Raw genomic sequence first — 21,965 nt, 5'->3', positions numbered from 1 at the left:
TCATGCGCTTATATATGACGGACAGACAGACTGTCCGTGTGGAGCAAACCGCCTGGCACCGCCCGATCTTAGTCAGGATCGGGAGCTTGCTCTTCACAGCGCGTGCGCCGCTCTCTACGATATAAAACGAACGTAGCAGGCTGATCAAGACTGTATACTCCCAAAAAACTATTCAGCTACATTTAACAGAAAGGTTTTCGTGTTTGTGTGATGTTAGAATGCATTCCGTTATTGTGGCAGATTATTTTGTTAAACACATGCTCATTCTTTTAATTCAACATAAAGATTGTACTAGGCCGTGAGGATAAGGTGTTGAATATCTGACATGGTACATTATGTTATAGTAACAGAACACATTCTAGCAGCGCTCACACAATAGACTTTATGTTAAAACTAACAGACTACTTTTTTGGGCGCATGTAGTGTACATAGCACGTGTATCACAATTCACCTTAGACAGAGACCGTAGCCTTAAAGGTTAAGTTTAACCTGTCGTAGAATCGTAGAGTAGTATATCACGTGGGCAAACGGGTTTGGGGGCAAAATCATGCACAAACTGACAGAACACAGTAAAAAAAGAAAAAAAGTCAACAATTCAACTTTTTAATTTATTCACATTGAAAACCATGTTTCTCACTTTCATGTTTTAATGGCGTCTAAATTCGCTGGAGTTGGACAGAGCAACTCGATCACGGAGGTGTACACCGTTTGCATGCATGTTTGACCCCTGCACAGACTTGCCCAGGCATCTATATAAATACGTAGCAACACCAAATTGCAATCCATCTGTCCGGTAAGATGGATGCTGTAAGAAGCCCTCATGGGTCTCTATATAGCCCAAAGCAAAGTTCCTACGGTAACGCCCAGCCTCGGTCATATAGATTTCCACGTGGACAATTTCACCAAAAAAAAAAAGCTCGAACCCCACCTTATTTTTGTTATCCACCAATTCCCTAAAAGCCCGAAATGCAATATGCCAAAGCCAGCATTGGTAAACCATCTTTCAACAGTAATCCAGCCATTTAAACTTTCGAATCGGACAACTCAGTTCAACGTCTGCCATGTTTGGATTTTCTTTTTCATCTTTGCCCAGGGCGATGGGCCGCATTAGGCATGCAATTCTTAAAGAGAATGTTGGGTAAGATAAAATTTTCGTGGTCCATCTCCTTACGGATAGCAAAAATAAGGCACGGTTCGAACAGGCTTTTTTTTAGTGAAATTGTCGTCGTGGAAATCCATATGACCGAGGCTGAACGTTACGGTAGGAACCTCCAGCTTAGCTTTGGGACATTCCCTGTATTCGGTAAGACGGGTCGCAAGTTGGAGGTCACGTGACCATCCTTTCGTGTCTGAAACAAAATGGCCCCCCAATGTTAAAGCATTCTGGCAAACGCCCCTTTTTGACACTTCGCTATCGACCAGTAAGGCCTAGCTGTACAAAATAACGTCTCGAAAGCTCTGCAGAAATACTCAGACTATCTGGAAAGCTGAAAATTATACACATCCAACGGATACAAGATCGCTGACAGTGATTCGAAAATAGGCGTTCCCTATGCAACAACGTTGAGAGGACCGTTTTCTACCGAAGAGATCACTTGATCTCTAGTTTCTGGTCCGTCTTACAGATATTATTGTTCTAATTAATAGCCACAATACCCACTTATGTTTTCTACAAAGAATCATGTAACCTTACCTATATACTGATAGCAGACAGGGAATATTTTGTTATAACGAATAAAATGTATTTCCCGCCTGTAAGCAATTCAGTCGGCTGCAAACTGTGTCAAAACACCATTCTCGCGCTGGGCAACACGCATGTGTCTCATTAATGGATAACATGGGATAAACTGAAGTTGTTATTCATGGGCCAGGTATATATTTATTATTGTTCTTTAAGGCCTGGAAAGGTTTCATTTAAACCTACTTTGATACGGGTGGAGTTTGTTAGAATTTCCCACGAAAGAAAACCACCGACCTGTGGCAAGTCACCGACAGTGTGGTCTACGTGTCTAATTGCTGAACGACTCGTTATTTTAAACGAACGTAGGGCCTATACAAGAGGTTGCACTAACGGTCACACGAGGGTCTTCGACCACTTGTTGTCCACAAGCCCGGGCAGTCCATAAAAATCCGTAGTTGTCCTAAATCCGAAGCATTGTCTTACAAGAAGAGCGTTGTCTAATTGATAATCAGTCCAGGGATTTATAAAATATCTTTAGACAATATACCTCAAAAAGATGCACAAATCAAAATTCTTGAAAAAGCTGTTCCCGGATATTCTGGGCAAACAATTCATATTTTCTAATCGAATCACATTCAGTTTCTGTGTTTACTGACAAATTATTTCCTTTCAGAAAATCTCAAACGTGTACATGTACTATTTAAAGCGCTAAAATCATTCTACAGTTTTCATAAGTTACAATGCCATCCGCTTAATAAATTTTAGGATCCTCATGGACAATAATGAAGGGTAACACGTGCAGAGACGAAAATCTACGGTATAGCCTTTTTGATTGCTTTGTAATGTGCGTGGAAAGAAAACACAGTGCGCTTCTCTATACATGTGAAGAGGACGAATATCTTGACGAATACGAGTGAAGCTACCAAGTCACTCGTATCCCTCACCCCTCGTACATACACAGTTAGCCTTAGCGATAGATATCCACGGGGACAGGTAGCCAGGGTGACATGCATCCAGGGTAACAGGTATCAAGGGTAGAGTGACCCACTTCAGCAGTGCACAGACGTTTACTCAGATAAACTGACCTAACAGGTCACCTTCCAGACACACACAGTTAACCTCGGCTTCCTCTCAGGTGTTTTATTGGCCAGAATATCGGACAAGGGCCGTTCTTAACCTATTTTCTTTTTGTAAACTGACTTAATATAATGTGCTGAGTTGTATATCGGTCTGAGGTCAGATTTGATGTTTTATTAAATGAGAAATAAATGCTGTCCTATATAAATTTTTAGTTCATGTACAAGTACCGCGCGCTCGGTAATGTTCTATGAAGTATATGTTTTATTTTACTCCAGACGTTTGCGTGAGTGAGTGAGTGAGTGAGTGCTTGGGGTTTAACGTCGTACTCAACAATTTTTCAGTCATATGACGACGAAGGAATCATTAGGGTGCTTGTACGTGTAATGTGCCTCCTCGTTGCAGGGCGGATTTCCACCGCTCTTTTTATTTAGTGCTACTTCACTGAGACGACTTACCGAAGGCAAGTAAGCCGCCCCGCCCGAGCCATTATACTGATACGGGTCAACCAGTCGTTGCACTATCCCCTTCATGCTGAACGCCAAGCGAGGAAGTTACAACTTCCTCTTTTAAAGTCTTAGGTGTGACTCGATCAAGGATTGATCCTGGATCTACCGGTCCCGAAGCGGGCGCTCTACCAACTGTGCTATCCTGGCCGGTCGTTTGAGTGAGACAAGGTTTACTGCTTACCCGCTCCTTATTGTGAGAAAAACTAATATAAATTGCGGCAAAACTTAACACTCCTCATTGTATTGCCTTAAATGGTTTTATATGCTTCCTTTTGTATTTACATGTATATACTAACTTATATACGGGCTACTAAGGTACTAGGTGCATATCCTTAATATTCTTGCTTTTTTCTGTTTCTTTTTTTTTTTTTTTTGAATCCATCCTGGACTATCCTTTGGCAAAAATGTCGACAGGGAACGTTATAATAAATATGAATCACTCAGAATATATGTGAAGAGGTCTCCATGTTGTCAAACAGGTGGATCGATGGATCTCTGCAATTAACTGTGAGGCTCTTGACCAAAGGGGTTGCGTGTTCGAATCTTGTTCTTGCTCATTCAGCTTCGACTGTGATGTCAGGAGGCTATAGCCAGACGCATATATACCCAGCCTTGGGCGGGGGTTTACTGAGGGCATCAAGGTTTCCTCCACCCCTAAATAGACCGCTGTCTTACGTGTACATGTATATAAGTGAAAATTTCTTTTATGCGACATCAAAAGCCAATGTATTTTGTTTTAACCCCATCACGGCTAAATGTACAAATTCCCACACTACAGACAATGGGACAATATGCACTGCATATCTGTCGTTGTGTGTGTTAAAGATGAAGGATCGTTTAACCCTCTCACCGATTCCATGGTTAACGGATTTGTACTTATCCGTGTACAAACGTGGACAAAATTACGATAGGACGTATAACTTTTCATTTAAATTTACTGACCGACCCACGGACGGACAAACAAACAGATAGATAACATATAAACATATAACGTATAATCCCATTTCCACCTTCGTATAAGTGAAATATTCTTGAGTACGGCGTAAAACACCAATCAAATAAATAAATAAATATAATCCCCTTTAAGAAGATAACAAATCTTTAAGAAGATAACAAATCTTTAAGAAGATAACAAATCTTTAAGAAGGTAACAAGCAAGGTTATGCGTATGGGCCGCAGATACAAGTACCTGTACATATACATGGTCTTGACACGAATGTTCAATCTTGACACGAATGTTCAATCTTGACACGAATGTTCAATCTTGACACGAATGTTCAATTTTTCTGAAAAGCAGATCCGGATGACCACCCATGTACACCACGTCTTTACTGTCCCGGGACTCTCATAAGAGACTTTCGTAAAATCAATACTATTTATGGCCTGGCATGATATGAGATCCAGGGTACAAACCTACGCGTTTATATAATCACAGATTTATCATCTGGGCTCGTACATATGTCTTGACTCCAAAGTGAAGCATCGAACACCTCGATCTTTTTCGGTATATTCAAATGGATAGGTATATATAGGGAAATGAGTGAGTCATATAGATAGAAGACACGAAATATTATAGCGGTATATATTTGCAGGAGAAAGGGAATATATAAGCAGTTTAACACGAACCTACGCCATGGAGCATGCGCAACTTGCAGCAGTAGCCTCTAGCTGTGCATGGTGAGTGTATCCGTCGTTATTTATTTATTTGATTAGTGTTTTACGCCGTACTCAAGAATATTTCACTTATACGACGGCGGTCAGCATGGTGGTTGGAGGAAATCGGGTAGATCCTGGGGGAAACCCACGAACATCCACACCTACGAATACGTTGCTGGCAGATCTTCCCATGTACGGAGAGGAAGCCAGCATGAGCAGGACTTCAACTCACGGCGACCACATTGGTGAGAGCCTCCTGGGTCATTACGCCGCGCTGTACCGCGTATATCTGCCGTATATGCCATATATAATAATGTGTTTTCTTGTATCATCTCAAAGATAAGAGGATAGTTTTTTTATTGGCATTTATTTGTCTGTCTCTTGATCTGTCCTGTTGTCTGTTTGTCTGTCAGCAACGTCATGCCAAAAGTTCTGGACAGATTTGCACGAAATTGTGTTTACAGCTTGGACTTGTGACAAGCACCAATCTGTTATTAGTATCTGGGTCTGTTAGTTTTAAACGACTGCTTCGCGTCTTTCTCTCTCTGGCAAATTCTATACGAACAAAGACAATACACGTGCTGACATGCTAACCCCTTATGCCACGGGGGCCCCAAGTTTTATTCAACACAATTATTCACTGTTGCCGGATCGGGCACAAATGTATATTTTCTTTTACACTTTTACAATCAGTCTGTTAAATTTAACAGAAAGTCTGTTGTCTGAGTGATGCTAGAATGTATATTGTTATTATAACATATCATTGAGTCATATTCGACATATCATTCCGTTATTCTAATAGAATCTATCGTTATGTTGAATTGTTTGAATATGTTAAATAGAATATGTGTGCTATATTTAACTGAATAATCTGCATCACTCAGATAACAGACGCCCTCTGAAATTTAACAGAATATTCTTTTGAGTGTACTTTTAAGTGTTGTTAAAATTCCTCATACTGTCGAGGGCATGCATGTATAGATATAGGCCTCTCTATACTCAGCTGTGCATTTGCTGCGTGGTCGTGCTTGGCTCATTTAAGAATTGTTCACTTATGACGGTGCAGTTTGGTCAGTTATATATAAGACGAAGAAACCATGGTGTGTAAAGCACTGCCCCGTGCCAGGCTGACTGTCAACCCTCCTGACTTAAAGCTACAGCCGATCGAGACAATGAAAGCTGCAATCGTGTTTGTGCCATATATGTGCATGTGTCACAATTTATTTATTTATTTCATTAGTGTTTTACGCCGTACTCAAGAATATTTCACTTATACGACGGCGACCAGCATTATGGTAGGAGGAAATCGGGCAGACCCACGATCATCAACAGTTTGCCGGAAGACCTTCCCATGTACGTCCGGAGAGGAGAAAGCAAGCATGAGTTGGACTTGAACCCACAGCGCCCTGGGTCACCTCAGCCATGGAGGCCCCGTATGCGTATTACCCGTTAAGAAACAGACGTTACTGTGAAATATTTAATTTTAGGTACCGTATCTATTTAAGTTCCTAAGGCCTAGGTACATGTACTGTATATTATGAAACTCTCTAGGCGAGGTACGTGTACCTCTTATCTGTGTGATAAAATTCATTTACTAGGAATTTTTTTTCTTTTTTCTTTTTGGAGCGATTAGCGCGAACCCTTGACCTCAGGTGAAAATATAACGGATTGTTGATAGTCTGCGTCGGACCTACTCCAGTGTGTAGGGCTATATGTCTGCATGTATAAGTAGTCACAAGCTGTTGCCTGAGGCGGTCGGTATAAGTCAGTTTGTTATGCTCTACATATTTGTTGCTACTGAAAACTAGGTGAGGACACACCCACAGAAACACCTCCAGTTTCGGTCGATTTGATTGGTCGACACATATAGCCAGACCCTTTTTTTTGTTTTTTTGGTTTGAATATTCATGACCTACAACATATGCGGTTAGTCGGGCAGTCGCGTGTGCGACCTGAATTGTACAAACAAGTGCTTTATCATATGTGTTTATTCTTCTCTCTCCGTCTATCTCGGGTAATTACTTACAATGTATGACAGCATGACCTAGAAAACGTATAGACTTAAATATACATCTGGTACTGTCCACAGTAGCTTGTTCAGAAGCATATCTAACGGTAGTTACATATGCAGTATTCGTATATAGGATTATATAAGTCATTTAACGTTAAGTTAAGTTAAGCAAGTAACTTCCACGAAGAGATGTAGTTACGAGCTGGCTGTTGTAGCCTAGCTGTTTGCAGTTATGTGAATCATATGCAGCCTGCAATGTGAAAGACAGCGGCTGCTCAAGCTGTGACAGGAATTTCTGAATCATAATAAGGTCAGTATATATGTCTGCATATGTAAACACTCAAAAAACTAAGCTGTCAAATTTAACTTGTCATGTATATTAATTCTGTTTGATGGTAGGACGGATCACGTTACGGCAACATATATAATATTATGTTATGGGCAACAGAATATACCCTGTTACAGCAACAAAAGAACACATTGTATTCTATTGGGATAACAGAACAAGTCTGCCATAAACATGTACATGTATATAACGTTACTGTAGCAATAACAGAATCTATTCTGTCATCATTTGGATAACTTATAGATCTAGTATTCTGCCAACTTAATGGAATAGTTTTTTTTTAGAGTGTACTGGTGTATGCCTAATATATAGCCAGACGTACCTATATACCCACGTATATGTGTATAGTAAAACACAATTACATAGCGGACCTGCCCATTTCACATGTTTGTTTCCATATATATACTTCCATGATTTATATAAGCTATATCTATATTAGGTGTATATCAACACCATTAATCAATTTATAACTATGGTTTTATACAAGCGCTCATGTGTAAGAGGATAAATATATCTACAGGCCTGTTAATACAAAATAACTGTCTCACCTAAATTGAATAATACATTTGTATATCACTTACAATACTTTTAGGGCAAGTCATTATATATATATAGTATATACAAACAGGAACTTCTCAGTTGCGTCAAAAATAAACGTTTTGGCCATTTGAACCAATAATGTATACAGGCCTCTGCGCATACACAGTGTAGTGGTCAGGTCCATTTCCGGGAAATGAGGGAGGTGGTTACCTGATAATGATGTGTGTCCTACCTGTATATGGTGGTCCTGCATATATGATCATGTTTTAATGCAATTCAATGATGATAATGCTCATGCATTTTGTGGTCGTGGTTACGAAGTGCTTTAGTGTTTACGTATTCTTGATAATATTTCTTGTGATCTTTGGTTATGACACAGGCCACAGTTACTCAGCCAACCAGTCACCAACTGACCTCCGTGGCTCAGTCGGTTAACGCGCTAGCGCAGCGTAAAGACCCAGGAGCCTCTCAGCAGTGTGGTCGCTGTGAGTTGAAGTCCAGCTCATGCTGGATTTCTCTCCCGCCGTACATGGGAAGGTCCGTCAGCAACTTGCGGATGGTCGTGGGTTTCCTCCCACCATAATGCTGGTCGCCGTCGTATAAGTGAAATGTTCTTGAGTACGGCGCAAAACGCCAATCAAATCAAATCAAATCAACCCTGGGAACGGCTGGGGGACAGCTACGGTGGACTAATGGTTAGAGCGTCCCGCTCGAAGTCGGGAGACCCCAGATAAAATCAGGATCGGGTCATACCAAAGACTTTGAACATCCTACTTGTTGCTGTCATGCTTGGGGGCTCACCATTGAGGTGTTAGAGCAAGGAAGCAGGGCTGATTGGTCTGGTGTCAGCATAATGTGACTCGGTGGGTGTCATGTCTGGTGTCTTCGGCATGACACTTCAGTGGCTGCAGCACGGACTCGCCCTGCCACAAGAAAATACATTATATGTACACACCTAATGACTCTTCGTGGTAGGCCTACGACGTAAAACCCAAAACATTCGTTTATTCATTCTGGGAGGGGCTGTGTCCTCCCCAGTAGTGTATAAAGAAATTTAAAGAAGTACGATGACACACCTAATGACTCTTCGTCGTCATATGACTGAAAAATTGATACGTAGGCCTACGACGTAAAACCCAAACATTCATTTATTCATTCTGGGAAGGGCTGTGTCCTCCTCAGTAGTGTATAAAGAAAGTAGGCTTAATAAATGATCGGTAGTTGTTTGGCATGAAGACTGAGTGTTTGTCTTCTTATTTTTCTTCTTAATTTGATGGAATTTCTGTCCAGCTACATGATATGTCGTTTGAGTTTCTCCACAACCATTCACTAGCGCAATACACATATTCGTCTAATGCATCGCTGAGGACCCAATTAAGCAAGTGCAGGTTTGAGTATTTATAAATTTATTTATATAAATAAATAAATATATATAGTTATAATTATATATTATAGTATATAAATTTATAAAACTAAGCAACTTCAAAAACTGCTGTGAGATCTTTGTTTTCAAACAATATCCTTTGCTTTTATTAAAGAAGCTATACTGAATATACAAATACATATATATATTATATCAATATACGCATAAAAAATTGCATATATATCAAAATCGTGTATTGAGATAAGTGATTATGCAAATTATAGGCCTAACCTGTCAAGGCCATCAGATAGGTATATAAATATATAGCACCCGACACCAATTGTATATATGTGTCATAATGTATTATAACAGTGTCACAAGATGGACAATAAATGGGTCATCTATGTTAATTGTGATTATACATGACGACACACAAAAGCTTTTAAGCGTACAGAGAAAAAGAACTATTGTGCTTAGCACATATGCAGCTGAATAGATCTGTAAAACATACATACATACATAAAAACAACTCTTGTATTAGCATGTACCCTGTAAACGGACGTGTACGTATAAAGGCAGACAAACTATATTGTTAAATGGTTCATTGCCGAAATACGTGTATACCTTCTAGTCTTCTTGAGACTGGACATCACGATTTTGTGTCATTGTATGAAGCTATATAAATATTTCTTTTCTTTTGTGTGTGTGTATGTGTGTGTAGCTATTTATTTATTTGGTTAACTTACTGCCCAAATAAGCACAGTAGGTATAGGTATAGCCTATGTACACATTTACGCCTACATGTGGCCCCAGCCTATAAATACCTGGCAATGGGCTGTAAACCAAGTCCCTTTTTTGTTAACGTATGATTTATAAATAAAATTCAGTAATGTAAATTTCTATGAGCACACAGGCCTGTAGAATGTTTTCATTAAAATGTAAGCCTAGTGGTAAAATACATTTGGTAAAGACCTTATATAAAGCATACTGTATATCCATATACTACTATACAGACACAACAATAAAACTCTGTACTCCTCTCACCTGTTGGCTGTATTCCACTTGGTAAGTGATTATTGAATATGAAATGTGTAGGTGTGCACGTATATATGTGTGAATAGTCACAGCTGTGTCCACAATACGGTAACATACTTAAGCGGCAAAAATGTATGCGGTGTATTATAAGTTTATATGTTGCATAGAGACTATTTTTGTCCCCTTTTCAGTATTTATTTGCCCCTCCCATTGTGTACATGTATGTGGGCAGGGTTTCAAATATTTTGCTGATTCACTTTTTTGTCACTGATCGCATAATCTAACACATGAGAGAATATATAATTTTAGTATAATGAACGTACGGTTTTAGCAGTCGAGCCATATCTGAGCTGCCAATCAGAGCCAGACCCACACGCCCCGCCCCCTTTCGACATGAGGTGAGCCGGTCATGTGACCCACTGACGCGAGACAGACAAAATGGTGGGATACCGGGAACGTAGTAGTTGACGTACGGTAGCCCAAAATGTAGATACTAGTCCAATTTAGTGCTAAATAATCGCTAGATTAGGAAGAGAATTGCCTGTCAGAGTCGAACAGAGGTCAGAATGATAATTGTGGAAAGATTTGGTAAGTATCTGTCGCTGAATTCCATGACAGTCTTGAGTGAGAATGACATTTCTTGAATAGTCCAACTTCTCTCAGACTGTTCTTCACGGTTTGCTGACAGTCTTGATCGTCTGATTTTTGACCAGGTCATATATATTATTGTTCAGTGGTCGGAGTTTTGCTAAAAATATACCCTGTTTAACTGTCCTTGTATGTGTCTAGGTCATACCTATTTTTAAATATAATATGTACACTAACTGACTGATACGAAGAATAAGAGTAAGGTTGTGTTAGAATGGACATGCAATGGCAGTATTGGCACCCCGTAGTTTTGGTTGCTATGGGAAGTTTGAAGTGAACGGATCTGGTAAATCAGTGGATCTGGTAATCAGTGGATCTGAGGGTGTTAGTAGCATGGATTAAAATATATATGACATATGGTAAGTTAATTCAACTAGCCAAATAATTGGACTGTAAGTACATGTACCTGTAGATTTTTTTATTGATGAGTATCAAGGTATTCCTTATTTTCTTTATGTTTATACGGTTTTAAGCCATAATCTGATATGCACAAACATTTATGAACATAAATTGTACACATGAAGATGACACTAATGCCGCCTTCAATTTCTTACGATAAAGGGCTGGTTTGCTACGACTTGAGTTACCCAAATCCTTGACCAATGGGGTTATGTTTTTTTATCACAGCTGTTGCTACTTCACCTATAGTTACACTCATCAAGCCACACAGTTCCAAGAAACAGCCCTGAAAATGTTGGGTTTGTGGTTTACTGCTGTACACATGTACATTAAGTCTTCCTTGGCATAAATCCACATCAACAGTGTGGTCTTTGTAATTGACTAACCTCAGTAGAATGGACCATGGAAATATCCTTTATTGTTAGTTTGTGTTGTTGCCATGATGGACTATTTTTTGGTTAGGTCAACGTAAGAACAGAATGTTGGTTAATTTGTACGAGCATGTAGTTGGGAGTACAGGGTAAAACACCAATCAAATAAATAAGTAACAGGCGGTTGGCGTCGATTTATGCCTGGGAAAACTTAATGTACGTGCAAACAGCGGAAAAGAGAGAGACGATATCTCTGTAATATACATGTATATCGCTGTAAACCAAACAGAGTTTATTGTTACTGAGCACATGTATATGTAGATGCATGTATTACTCAAGATTTTTTGTCAGTGAAAACAACTGTAGGCAACTGTTACTCAAGAATTCATGTGATTGTGTACAACTGTTATTCAAGAATTCTTGTGATTCTGTACAACTGTTACTCAAGAACTTGTGTGATTGTGTACAACATACTCAAAAATTCTTGTGATTGTGTACAACTGTTACTCAAGAACTATTGTGATTGTGTACAACTTACTCAAGACTTCTTGAGATTGTGTACATCTGTTACTCAAGAACTTTTGTGATTGTGTACAACTATTACTCAAGAACTCTTGTGATTGTGTACAATTGTTACTCAAGAGTTCTTGTGATTGTGTACAACTTACTTAAGAACTCTTGTGATTGTGTACAAAAAAAATTCTTGTGATTGTGTACAACTGTTACCCAAGAACTCTTGTGATTGTGTACAACTGTTGCTCAAGAACTCTTGTGATTGTGTACAACTGTTATTCAAGAACTTTTGTGATTGTGTACAACTGTTACTCAAGAACTCGTGTGATTGTGTACAACATACTCAAAAATTCTCGTGATTGTGTACAACTGTTACTCAAGAACTCTTGTGATTGTGTACAATTGTTACTCAAGAGTTCTTGTGATTGTGTACAACTTACTTAAGAACTCTTGTGATTGTGTACAACTTACTTAAGAACTCTTGTGATTGTGTACAACTGTTACTCAAGAACTCATGTGATTGTGTACTTGTACAACTGTTGCTTAAGAGCTCTTGTGATTGTGTACAACTGTTTCTCAAGAATTCTTGTGGTTGTGTACAACTATTACTCAAGAACTCTTGTGATTTTGTACATCTCTTTCTCAACAATTGTTGTCAATAACACAAAGGTCCATAAAGTTCAGAAATGTTTAAAAATGTTCAATAAAACCCCTGAAAACATAGGGGTGGGGGGTGCAGGGTAGAGAAATGGAAAAAAAAACATCATTCTACAATATTTTCCTATTGGGTTGTAAATGCTGATGTCAGCATAAAATATACTGCTGCATTAATCACATGTACATTCCCTTAAATACAGTTCTAACTGCGCTGAAATTAGAAAGGTGTTCTGAGGTTTGTTTGGAAGGTACATGTAGGATGCTAGCCTTGTAAGTTTTAAGTTTCAGCCCCTTAAATAATATTTTTGTGGTCTTTATTTGCTTTTAAAAGTGCACTTTGTGGACGCATTTTTAGGGCCAATACTGTAAGCCTGCATGCTCTAGTTGTGGCTGACCAGCATGTAGAAGGATAATTCTAGTGTCCCAGTGGAAATTTCCTGTCAACACAGCTGGACTGGTTATATCACACTACAGTGTTAGTGGCTTTTCACTGCCATGGCCAGGAGTACATTGTAAATGTCCTAAAATTTTGCCCAAAAATTTGCTTTTTTCGGAGGCAAGTAAATGTCATAAGTATTACTGTTACTGCAGAAACTTTCAATTTTCCAGCAGAGTATCGTCCTACCTTTCAAACAAACCTTATAAACACCCTTTTGTGGATCAACAAACCTGGCAGAATCAGGCAAAATGAACAGCTTCGTGATGTTTTAAGTGAATTACCCAACTTACAGTGCCAACTGGCTTATCTAGATGACCTCTCAGTGATGTAACCTGACTGGCTTATCTAGATGACCTCTCAGTGACATAACCTGACTGGCTTATCTAGATGACCTCTCAGTGACATAACCTTACCTAACAGTTGACAGTTCTGTGGCTAGATAAGGGTCATGTAGAATGGTTCAACATTGTAGGTGAAGGTGCTAGATCAAGGGCATGACAAGGCTTTGAGTGCACATTTGTTGTGAATCTGTATAGTTAACAGACTTTAACAGACAGTAAGTGAGTCAACATTTCCAGAAGCAAATTAATGTCCTGCAGCTTACAGTTTTTCAGCTGGATATCATCCTACCAGTTCCCAGTAAACCCTAAAGCACCTTTTATATGATCAACAGGACTCTCAAACCTACACATCACCCTGTGCGCTAGCGCAGCGTAAAGACACAGGAGCTTCTCACCAATGCGGTCGCTGTGAGTTCAAGTCCAGCTCATGCTGGCTTCCTCTCTGGCCGTACGTGGGAAGGTCTGCCAGCAACCTGCGAATGGTTGTGGGTTTCCCCTGGGCTCTGCTCGTTGTCCTCCCACCATAATGCTGGCCGCCGTCATGTAAGGGAAATATTGTTGAGTACAGTGTAAAACACCACTCAAATAAATAAATATTGAGCAATTGGTGTAATGTGTTCTGTGTATTTTAACACTTGATTGAGCAGCAGGTCTGTATATGCATTCTCAGTGTACATGTAGATTTGACTGAGGCATTCGATGAGTCTAAAAATACTTTATGGAAAGTCACCTTAAAGGAGAAGAAAACTTAAGATTATGACATCATAAGCTGAAAAGAGCACATTTTGTCTATCTGGTGGTGCCTGCTGCATAATTTTGGTATTTTTCCTTGCCATACACATAAAGCCTGAAAACCGCAAAGTTGGCATAAATCCCTGAGTCCATCACGTCCTCCATCTTTAACACCCTGTAATTGCTGGGGGTGTGTTGCCTCTCAGCCAATGAGAGTCATTTAAAACTGCCAGCTTGTTTGTGTAAACTTGGAACCTACGTCCATCATTCTGGTTTCCCGATCGTCAAATGGAAAACGAGCTGTAGTGTTCGCTACCTTCTGGGAAAAAGAGTTCTACCGGAAATGTACGAACTACACTTCGGCGCTTTCCGCGACAATTCTACTCCCAACACAAAAGACTTCAGGACTAGCTCTTAGGCAAAATGGAGTCGCCCACAGCGGATTTTGGCGCTGACATTATTTATACTTTATCAACTTGAGCTACATATTAGAATTTTTTTTATGGCATTCACCTGCGAGAAAATGCATACTCTTTTCAATGGTATTTGTTTGATATTTAAGTTTTCTTCTCCTTGAAGTTTTGCCCATGAGTGAGTTTCACACTTGGCCTGATTGTGTGAGTTCTAAAGATCTTAGAAAGTGTTTTGAGGTTTGTATGGTATGTAGGATGATGGCCTATTGGTCAAATGTAAGGTTAAGGACCTAAAGTTATACCATTTATTACAATATTAGCCCTTTAAAATTCCACTTTTTGGGGACAAAATTTGAAGGCATTTATCGTACATGATGTAAGCAAAACATTAGAAAACACGAGGCATCAGAAAAATCGGGCCAAAATACATTATTAAGGATATTCTGAAGTCATTATTCAGTCTTGACTTATAAAATTATATTTTTTGTGACGCCGTGAAACTGGTCAATCCAATCAATGTAGTTTTTCCTCCAAAATCTGCTGAAAAATTTATACAAATTGCACTAAAAGTTGGTCCTCTATATGTGCGAATGGGCAGAGGAATTACTACCTGGTTCTTCCACATAAGTGATGGCATAATTCAGAATTCAACAATCAAACAATTAAATAAAGGAATCAAAACATTACTGCTATACATGTGTATTAGTACGGTACACGTGTTTTAAAGTCAAACTTCTCAGTGGAAGGCAATTATCATTAACTCTTAACATAATAAGAAGTATCCGACTTCCATGGAAATAACACGTGATTTTGCACATTTTTGTCTTTGAAATCACCCAAATTCAGGAAATTTTTCTGGTGCACCATGTCTGATTTCCCTAAAATTTTAACTAATTAAATTTAATGTATACATACCTAATGAACATATGCAAAATCTTAGATTTTTACTCCCAATTCGTAGTTTTGCCAATCATCAGCACACTGTTTGGTCAAGGGACTAAAGGACTGAAGGTGAAAACAAAACGAATTTAACCCTGGTGAGATAGGCCTCCATAAGAAGATTTTAACATAAAAAATGAAAAATATAGCTCTTAGGTAAGAAATTCTTTCTGGAAAGGTAATCAGAAAGGTAATGTGCCTAGCCTTTGAATGCCATAAATTCAGTGTCGTCTAATACTTTTAATTAATTTAACTGTAGGAATCAGCAAAAATCATCATTTCGGCCATTTGATTCTATGTTCTTTGTTCTGTGCAACCAAAATACCAAAATAAAAATGCATTAGCTGGCCTCAGTAGACTTATAAGATTCCTGGAAGGTTTTGTCTTCCGACATCAGTCAGGTTATAATTAATTGACACTAAAGTCCAAAAGTGCTGAGTGAAGTGTCAGTGTTATACTGAATTCACAGTGGTTTGAGAATTCTGCTTAGATTAGATACATGTACTGGACATATGCATGTACTTGTAGTACCAGTATGTCCCTGCACTTGTAAGTCAAGGTGGGCTACACCAATTCTTCACGGACACTTCACTGTCCGCCTGGCATGTCTACCGGCTATCATCACTGCTGAAAGGGTTAAAGGCACACTAAGGCTTCACTGTTGGCCTGGCCACACAATGGCAAACACCCATACCCCTTCTCTCCACCCCACACCCCACTCCCCACCCACACAACACAGACTGCTTAGCTATGCTTGACATCACAGTCAGAGCCTTGGATGAACTGCTGAGGGGGGAAAAACAACAATTAACACAGTATCCATCCCCTGTGAGAAAAGTAAGTACAAAGGATATATGTAACTAATACTTTCTGATACCTTTGCAGAATGAGCTGATTAGTGATTTGATGGGTCACTTACTGTTCACATTGTTTGTGAGTGTGTTATAAAAGGGATAGGGAAAGCAGTGTGGCTGTTGTGTGTGTGTGTGTGTGTGTGTGTGTGTGAGGCTGGTCAGTGGCTTTTTCACCATGCTTAAGGGGCACCTGTTCTTTGTCTGGACCTACAGCATGTCAGTAGGCAGGTTTCACTTTCTTCACCATAGTATAGTATACAGTGACTCAGTGATTAAGATATTTTCATCTCCCTCAACAAGCAGTAGTGAACCCAGTTGATTTTGACCCAATTCACAGGTCTTAATACTATACATGCAGTGCGCATGTACAAAACCTGTATATGCAGATCTAATGTCAGGATATGAAGCACTGTTACATATGTACAGTATACCCTATTTCTACAAAAATTTGGGACACCTTGTCTGCTCATTTTAACCAATATATATGTAATTCTAACAGGACTATTGAGTTTCCTTTTTTCTCACATGTTTAGATCATCTAACGAACAACATTCTCATTTCTTTACTTTTGCAAAAGGCTGTTAAAGAAATGTAGTATTTCTACTTTTATCACTTCTTATATGTATCCCAAAGTTTAGAAGAATCAGGGTACATGCATGTACCCTTCTCCCAGTCTGGAGAACTGACATGACTCAGTGACTGTAGTGACACTGTAACAGATCCTGAATTACCCATGAGTAACATGCATTTGTTAAGTTACATCATCATTATCTTTCAACTGGAACATGAACTTTGGACCTTATTCAGCATACCGGTACATGTGTGCAGTAGAGACTTAGTCATACATATACATATAGCTATGCAGACATACATGTATATGCGGTGCACCGTATATCAACATCTTGTTGAGCAAGCCGGTGGCCTCCGTGGCTCAGTCGGTTAGCGCGCTAGAGCAGCGTAATGACTTCTCACCAATGCGGTCACTGTGAGTTCAAGTCCAGCTCATGCTGGCTTCCTCTCCGCCCATACGTGGGAAGGTCTGACAGCAACCTGCGGATGGTCGTGGGTTTCCTCCGGGCTTTGCCCGGTTTCCTTCCACCATAATGCTGGTCGTCATCGTGTAAGTGAAATATTCTTGAGTATGGCGTAAAACACCAGTCAAATATTGAGCAATCCGTGAAATGTTTTCTGTTTATCTTAACACTTTATTGAGCAGCAGGGATGTACATGTATTCTCTGTACAAGGGGTTTTGGTTTTGATTATATTTTGTATGAGAGATGATCATGTGATGAGCTGAAACCATTGTCATGGATGTCAGCCTCATCTTGCCATTCACTTGTATGTATATACGTATATACGTGTGTGTGTGTATGTACACTAGGATCTATAGCCAAAGTGGATCAGGACTCTGAGATGAGTACAGCACTGACTTGCTACATCTGCCTCTGGTGAGCACAGGAGACAGTGAGATCAGGTGTTCAAATCCGGCTCTGTGTGATTAGACCGTAGATTAAATTCAGAGTGTTTGTTTTGTAAAATGTGCAGTACCCGACAAAGGGTGGTACCATAGTTCTTCTGAAATTTGGGACAGATATTAATGTTGAAAGTAGAATATTATATTTCTTTACCAGCCTTTTGGAAAAGTAAAGATATGAGTATGTTGTTCATTAAATGGTCCAACCATTGAGGAAAAAGAAACTTAATATTCCTGCTACAGCTGCATGTATATTAGCCAAAAAGAGCAGACCAGATGCCCCAAATTTTAGAAGAAATAGGGTAGTTTAATTGCCCTTTGTTGGACATACATGTATGGTGTTTATGGGCATACATGAACAGGGCCAGATCTGGAAAAACATTCAGTGTTCTGATCCCAACCTTTAATGGTGACATTGTGACTGTGCATGAAGAAACTTTAAAAACGCAACTCCAATTGATGCTTTCTAACAGCTTTTTAGCATATGAATAAAAGAGATTTGTATGAAAACTTAACTTTCTGTTGGTAAACCATCATATTTTTTTGTTTAATTTACTTTGCTGGTTTTAATACAGCTTATTTGGTTTTGGGGGCCAACAGTTTGGGGAGCCCAAATGTCTTCCAGAACCAAAGTGACTACATGTATATATATATGGCCCTGTCACATCTAATAGTTCAGCAGGTTACCTGTAAATAAGATTAGCACCCTCACCCTGGTGAATTGTATTATCCGCATTGTATTTTTTTTTTGTTACGCACAGGATTGTTCATATTGGTATTAATGCGCAGATAATGTACAAATGTGTATGTACGTACGTGTATATATGTGAGTCTGTATTTGGGGGCACACCTGATAGCTGATGCAGTATTTACTGTAGTGTACAGGTACAAAAATGCTATTGATTGGGTAAGGTGTATGTGTGATTTGGCCTGGGTTACCTACATACATGTAGATCAGCTCAACATTTGTATCCTCAGTGAATATTTGTCCAGTGCACATGTTAATTTTTCACAGTAATATCAGATTGACAGATTTTTTTTTTTTTTTTGTACACTGTGACATATTAAATACAGCATCCCGTTCAAAAAGAGACAAAGAAGTACAGAGAGAAAAAATGAACAATGAAGTTTTAATAACCAGATTTTCATGTCTAGTAGTAAAAAGTTACTGTATATATGTGTATGTTTAAATATGGACTCTCAATTAAAATCAGAAATAGATCATGCACAGTATACCGGTATGTGCTGTTACAGTACACAAGTACACAAGTAACAGATACATGCATAGACTGTGCTTTCCTGTGAAATAATGTAATAAATGCTAGGAATTATATTTAATTCATTTCATGTTCGCTTCGTGTCTATTCAGGTGTAATATTCTGAAGGCATTTTCCAGTGTTCACTGATCAAATAATACTTTTTGTGAAGCCCTGGTATTGGCCAGTGCAACCAAATGTAGTTTGGTCTCCAAAATCAAATGAAAAATGTGCATAAATTGCACTGACAGTTGCTCTTTTGTAATTGGGAAAATGTTGAGGAATTAAGGTAATGTTGCAGGTATTGTTCCATGTAGATGAACATGTGATCATGAATTTGGTACTTCCTGAATGTACATCTAGTGTATTCAGTTTTACAGTTCATACAGTTATACATAATTTACATTGTACTGTAAATATATGTGTACACTGTACATGTAGTTTTAACATAGAGCATAGTCATTTTATAGGCAGGTACATATATTGAAGCACATGTAAGTGTTCCCTTAGTCACATGGTTACTGTGTGATAGGATATGTAGGATATGGAAATATATGGTGTCAGTAACCTTCATATTGCCGAGCCCAAAATGAAGGGTACTGACGCCGTATATTTCCGTATCCTTATATTCCTATCACAGAGCAACCATGTTGTGAATTTATTCAGTAAAGACCCATCAGTTAAGTAAGGAAGACCAATGTAAAGCTGAATTGCTTCATCATCTGTGATGGGACCATTGTTTTCACCACCCAGCAAAGTGGGGATAACCTACTCAGAAGACACATTTGACATGGTCGAGAATACAGTATACAAGTGCCCCATGTAATGAGCTTAGTAAAACTGCAAATTAGAATGAAATTATGCACATGTATACTGTAATCCGTACATCTTTTCACATGTTTGCAAGGGACGTGTATTTATTCAAGCATACTCTATTCAGGCATTAATCTGTACAGATTGATAAATTTATGATTTTTGTGAAGCCCTGAAATTGGCCAATCCAACTATTGTAGTTTTATCTCAAGTTAAAAATGTTCATCAATTGGACTGAAAGTTGTTCTTTCATATGCAGAAAGGTTGAGGAATTAGAATGTATGTTGGTTTTGTGAGGCACAGGGCAATGTGGTTTAGTATATAGATCTGTGTTATGACCTGTAATGCCTCTGTGAGGTGCAGATAAGCAATGTGGTTTGTGCATCTGTTGTCAGGTAGTGAGGTCAATGATCTAGCGGATGAATCGGGGCATACAATGTACATGTAAGCTGAACCAGTAGTTTACAGGTTTATAGTCAGCCCTCTGGGCTGATTCCCCCCCCCCCCCCCCCCCCCCCACACACACCCCTAATGATAGGCCCACTTATACGATTCATCCCAGAAAGCTGTCATTTGCCACAGGGATTTACCATTAATGTTTGGCAGTACTGCCAATAACTGTGTAACCATATCACAGTCTAACGCACATGTGGTTAACTCTAGGGTTTACCTCAGTGTGTACTCAATACACCAGTTTTGAGAAGGTAAGGACCAGTCAGTGATCCTTCCATCTGCCTAGTCAGTAATTATATAACCGTAGTTCAGTCTAATGGGCTTACATGTACATGTATTATGATATAGAAGCACCGTGCCAGTTCGGTGAAGGTGGAAACTAATGTCAGTGATCTATGTAGTTACTTATATTTACATGTGTGTATGTATATATGTACACTATACATGTATGTTTGATGCAGTGGTACATAAGGTACTGTGGTACATGTAAGTATTTTTGGGGTGTGTTTTGAGTTGAAATTAGTATACACTTTAATAATGACTGCCCTCTGGAGGTGATGTTGCCTAGGTTATGGTGTCACAAGTGACTGGAGTTTATGAGAAAATGTGTTGAAAACCGTTTATGAAATTTTAAGGATGTGTTCCTGCTTTGTTCTTTCTTATGGTCAGTTGACGTGAGTAACCCTGTCTTTGTTCTTCCAGAGGTGTGCTGGAGCCGTTAGCTACAGAGTGAAGGATGAGTTACTTTAGCTATGTGGGCCGCCTTCTCTCCAACGTGAAGGGCTTCTACAATGAGATCAATTCTGCCACGCTGACAGGGGCGATCGACGTTGTGATTGTGCAGCAGGAAGATGGCAGCTATCTCTGTTCCCCGTTTCACGTCCGCTTCGGCAAGCTGGGCGTTCTGCGCTCCAGGGAAAAAGTGGTGCGTACACATGTGCATATACGTACTTCTTGATTCATGTGGGAAAGTTGGTTAGTATTTTGCCAGTGGCCAGTGGTATCCCAGGCACTGTAAAAAAATCTTCAGTCTGGCTGTAAACAACAATCAAATAAATAAGTAATATTTCTTCTTGTTGCTAGTCACATTAGCACACTCAGGTATTAACGATGTTTCCAACCAGCTGATAATCGTGGGTTTCCCTCGGATCTGCCCTGTTTCTTCCCATTGCTGGCCGCCGTTGGATAAGTGAAATATTCTTCAGTACTGCATGCAACACTAATCATATAAATAAATTGATGTCGTTTCCTTAGTTCTTTGTTAGTCAACTATGCTTAAATCACGTAAAGGTGTGAAACTACTGCTGGACAGGCACCATGCATTGTTTCCAAAATTCAAGAAATAAAGCCTTCCACCTCCAACTTTTCTACTTGTTGCCCTACCTGGAGCTATTATCTGCTCAAAGCCATTGTTAGTGTTTCCTGGTATATAACATATATAGAG

The 21,965-nt window shown here is 39.2% G+C and overlaps 1 protein-coding gene across 4 annotated transcripts in view; it reads left to right on the top strand.

Annotated features, from left to right (window-relative positions):
• Nucleotides 1-4,753: 4,753 nt before the first annotated feature.
• LOC135463791 (phosphatidate phosphatase LPIN2-like) overlaps nucleotides 4,754-21,965 on the top strand; it is a 32,686-nt gene continuing 15,474 nt past the window's right edge. Inside the window, exons 1-2 of one of the 4 annotated variants that reach the window (XM_064741229.1) lie at nucleotides 4,754-4,944; nucleotides 21,224-21,446. In XM_064741229.1, coding sequence (XP_064597299.1) covers nucleotides 21,258-21,446 — 189 coding nt within the window. In that variant the 5' untranslated portion in view covers nucleotides 4,754-4,944; nucleotides 21,224-21,257. The other 3 variants (XM_064741228.1, XM_064741227.1, XM_064741226.1) reach the window with 3 other exon arrangements.

The sequence above is a fragment of the Liolophura sinensis genome, chromosome 3 (assembly GCF_032854445.1).
Source record: "Liolophura sinensis isolate JHLJ2023 chromosome 3, CUHK_Ljap_v2, whole genome shotgun sequence".
Classification (NCBI taxonomy): Eukaryota; Metazoa; Mollusca; class Polyplacophora; order Chitonida; family Chitonidae; genus Liolophura; species Liolophura sinensis.
This window is presented reverse-complemented; position numbering and strand designations above follow the sequence as displayed.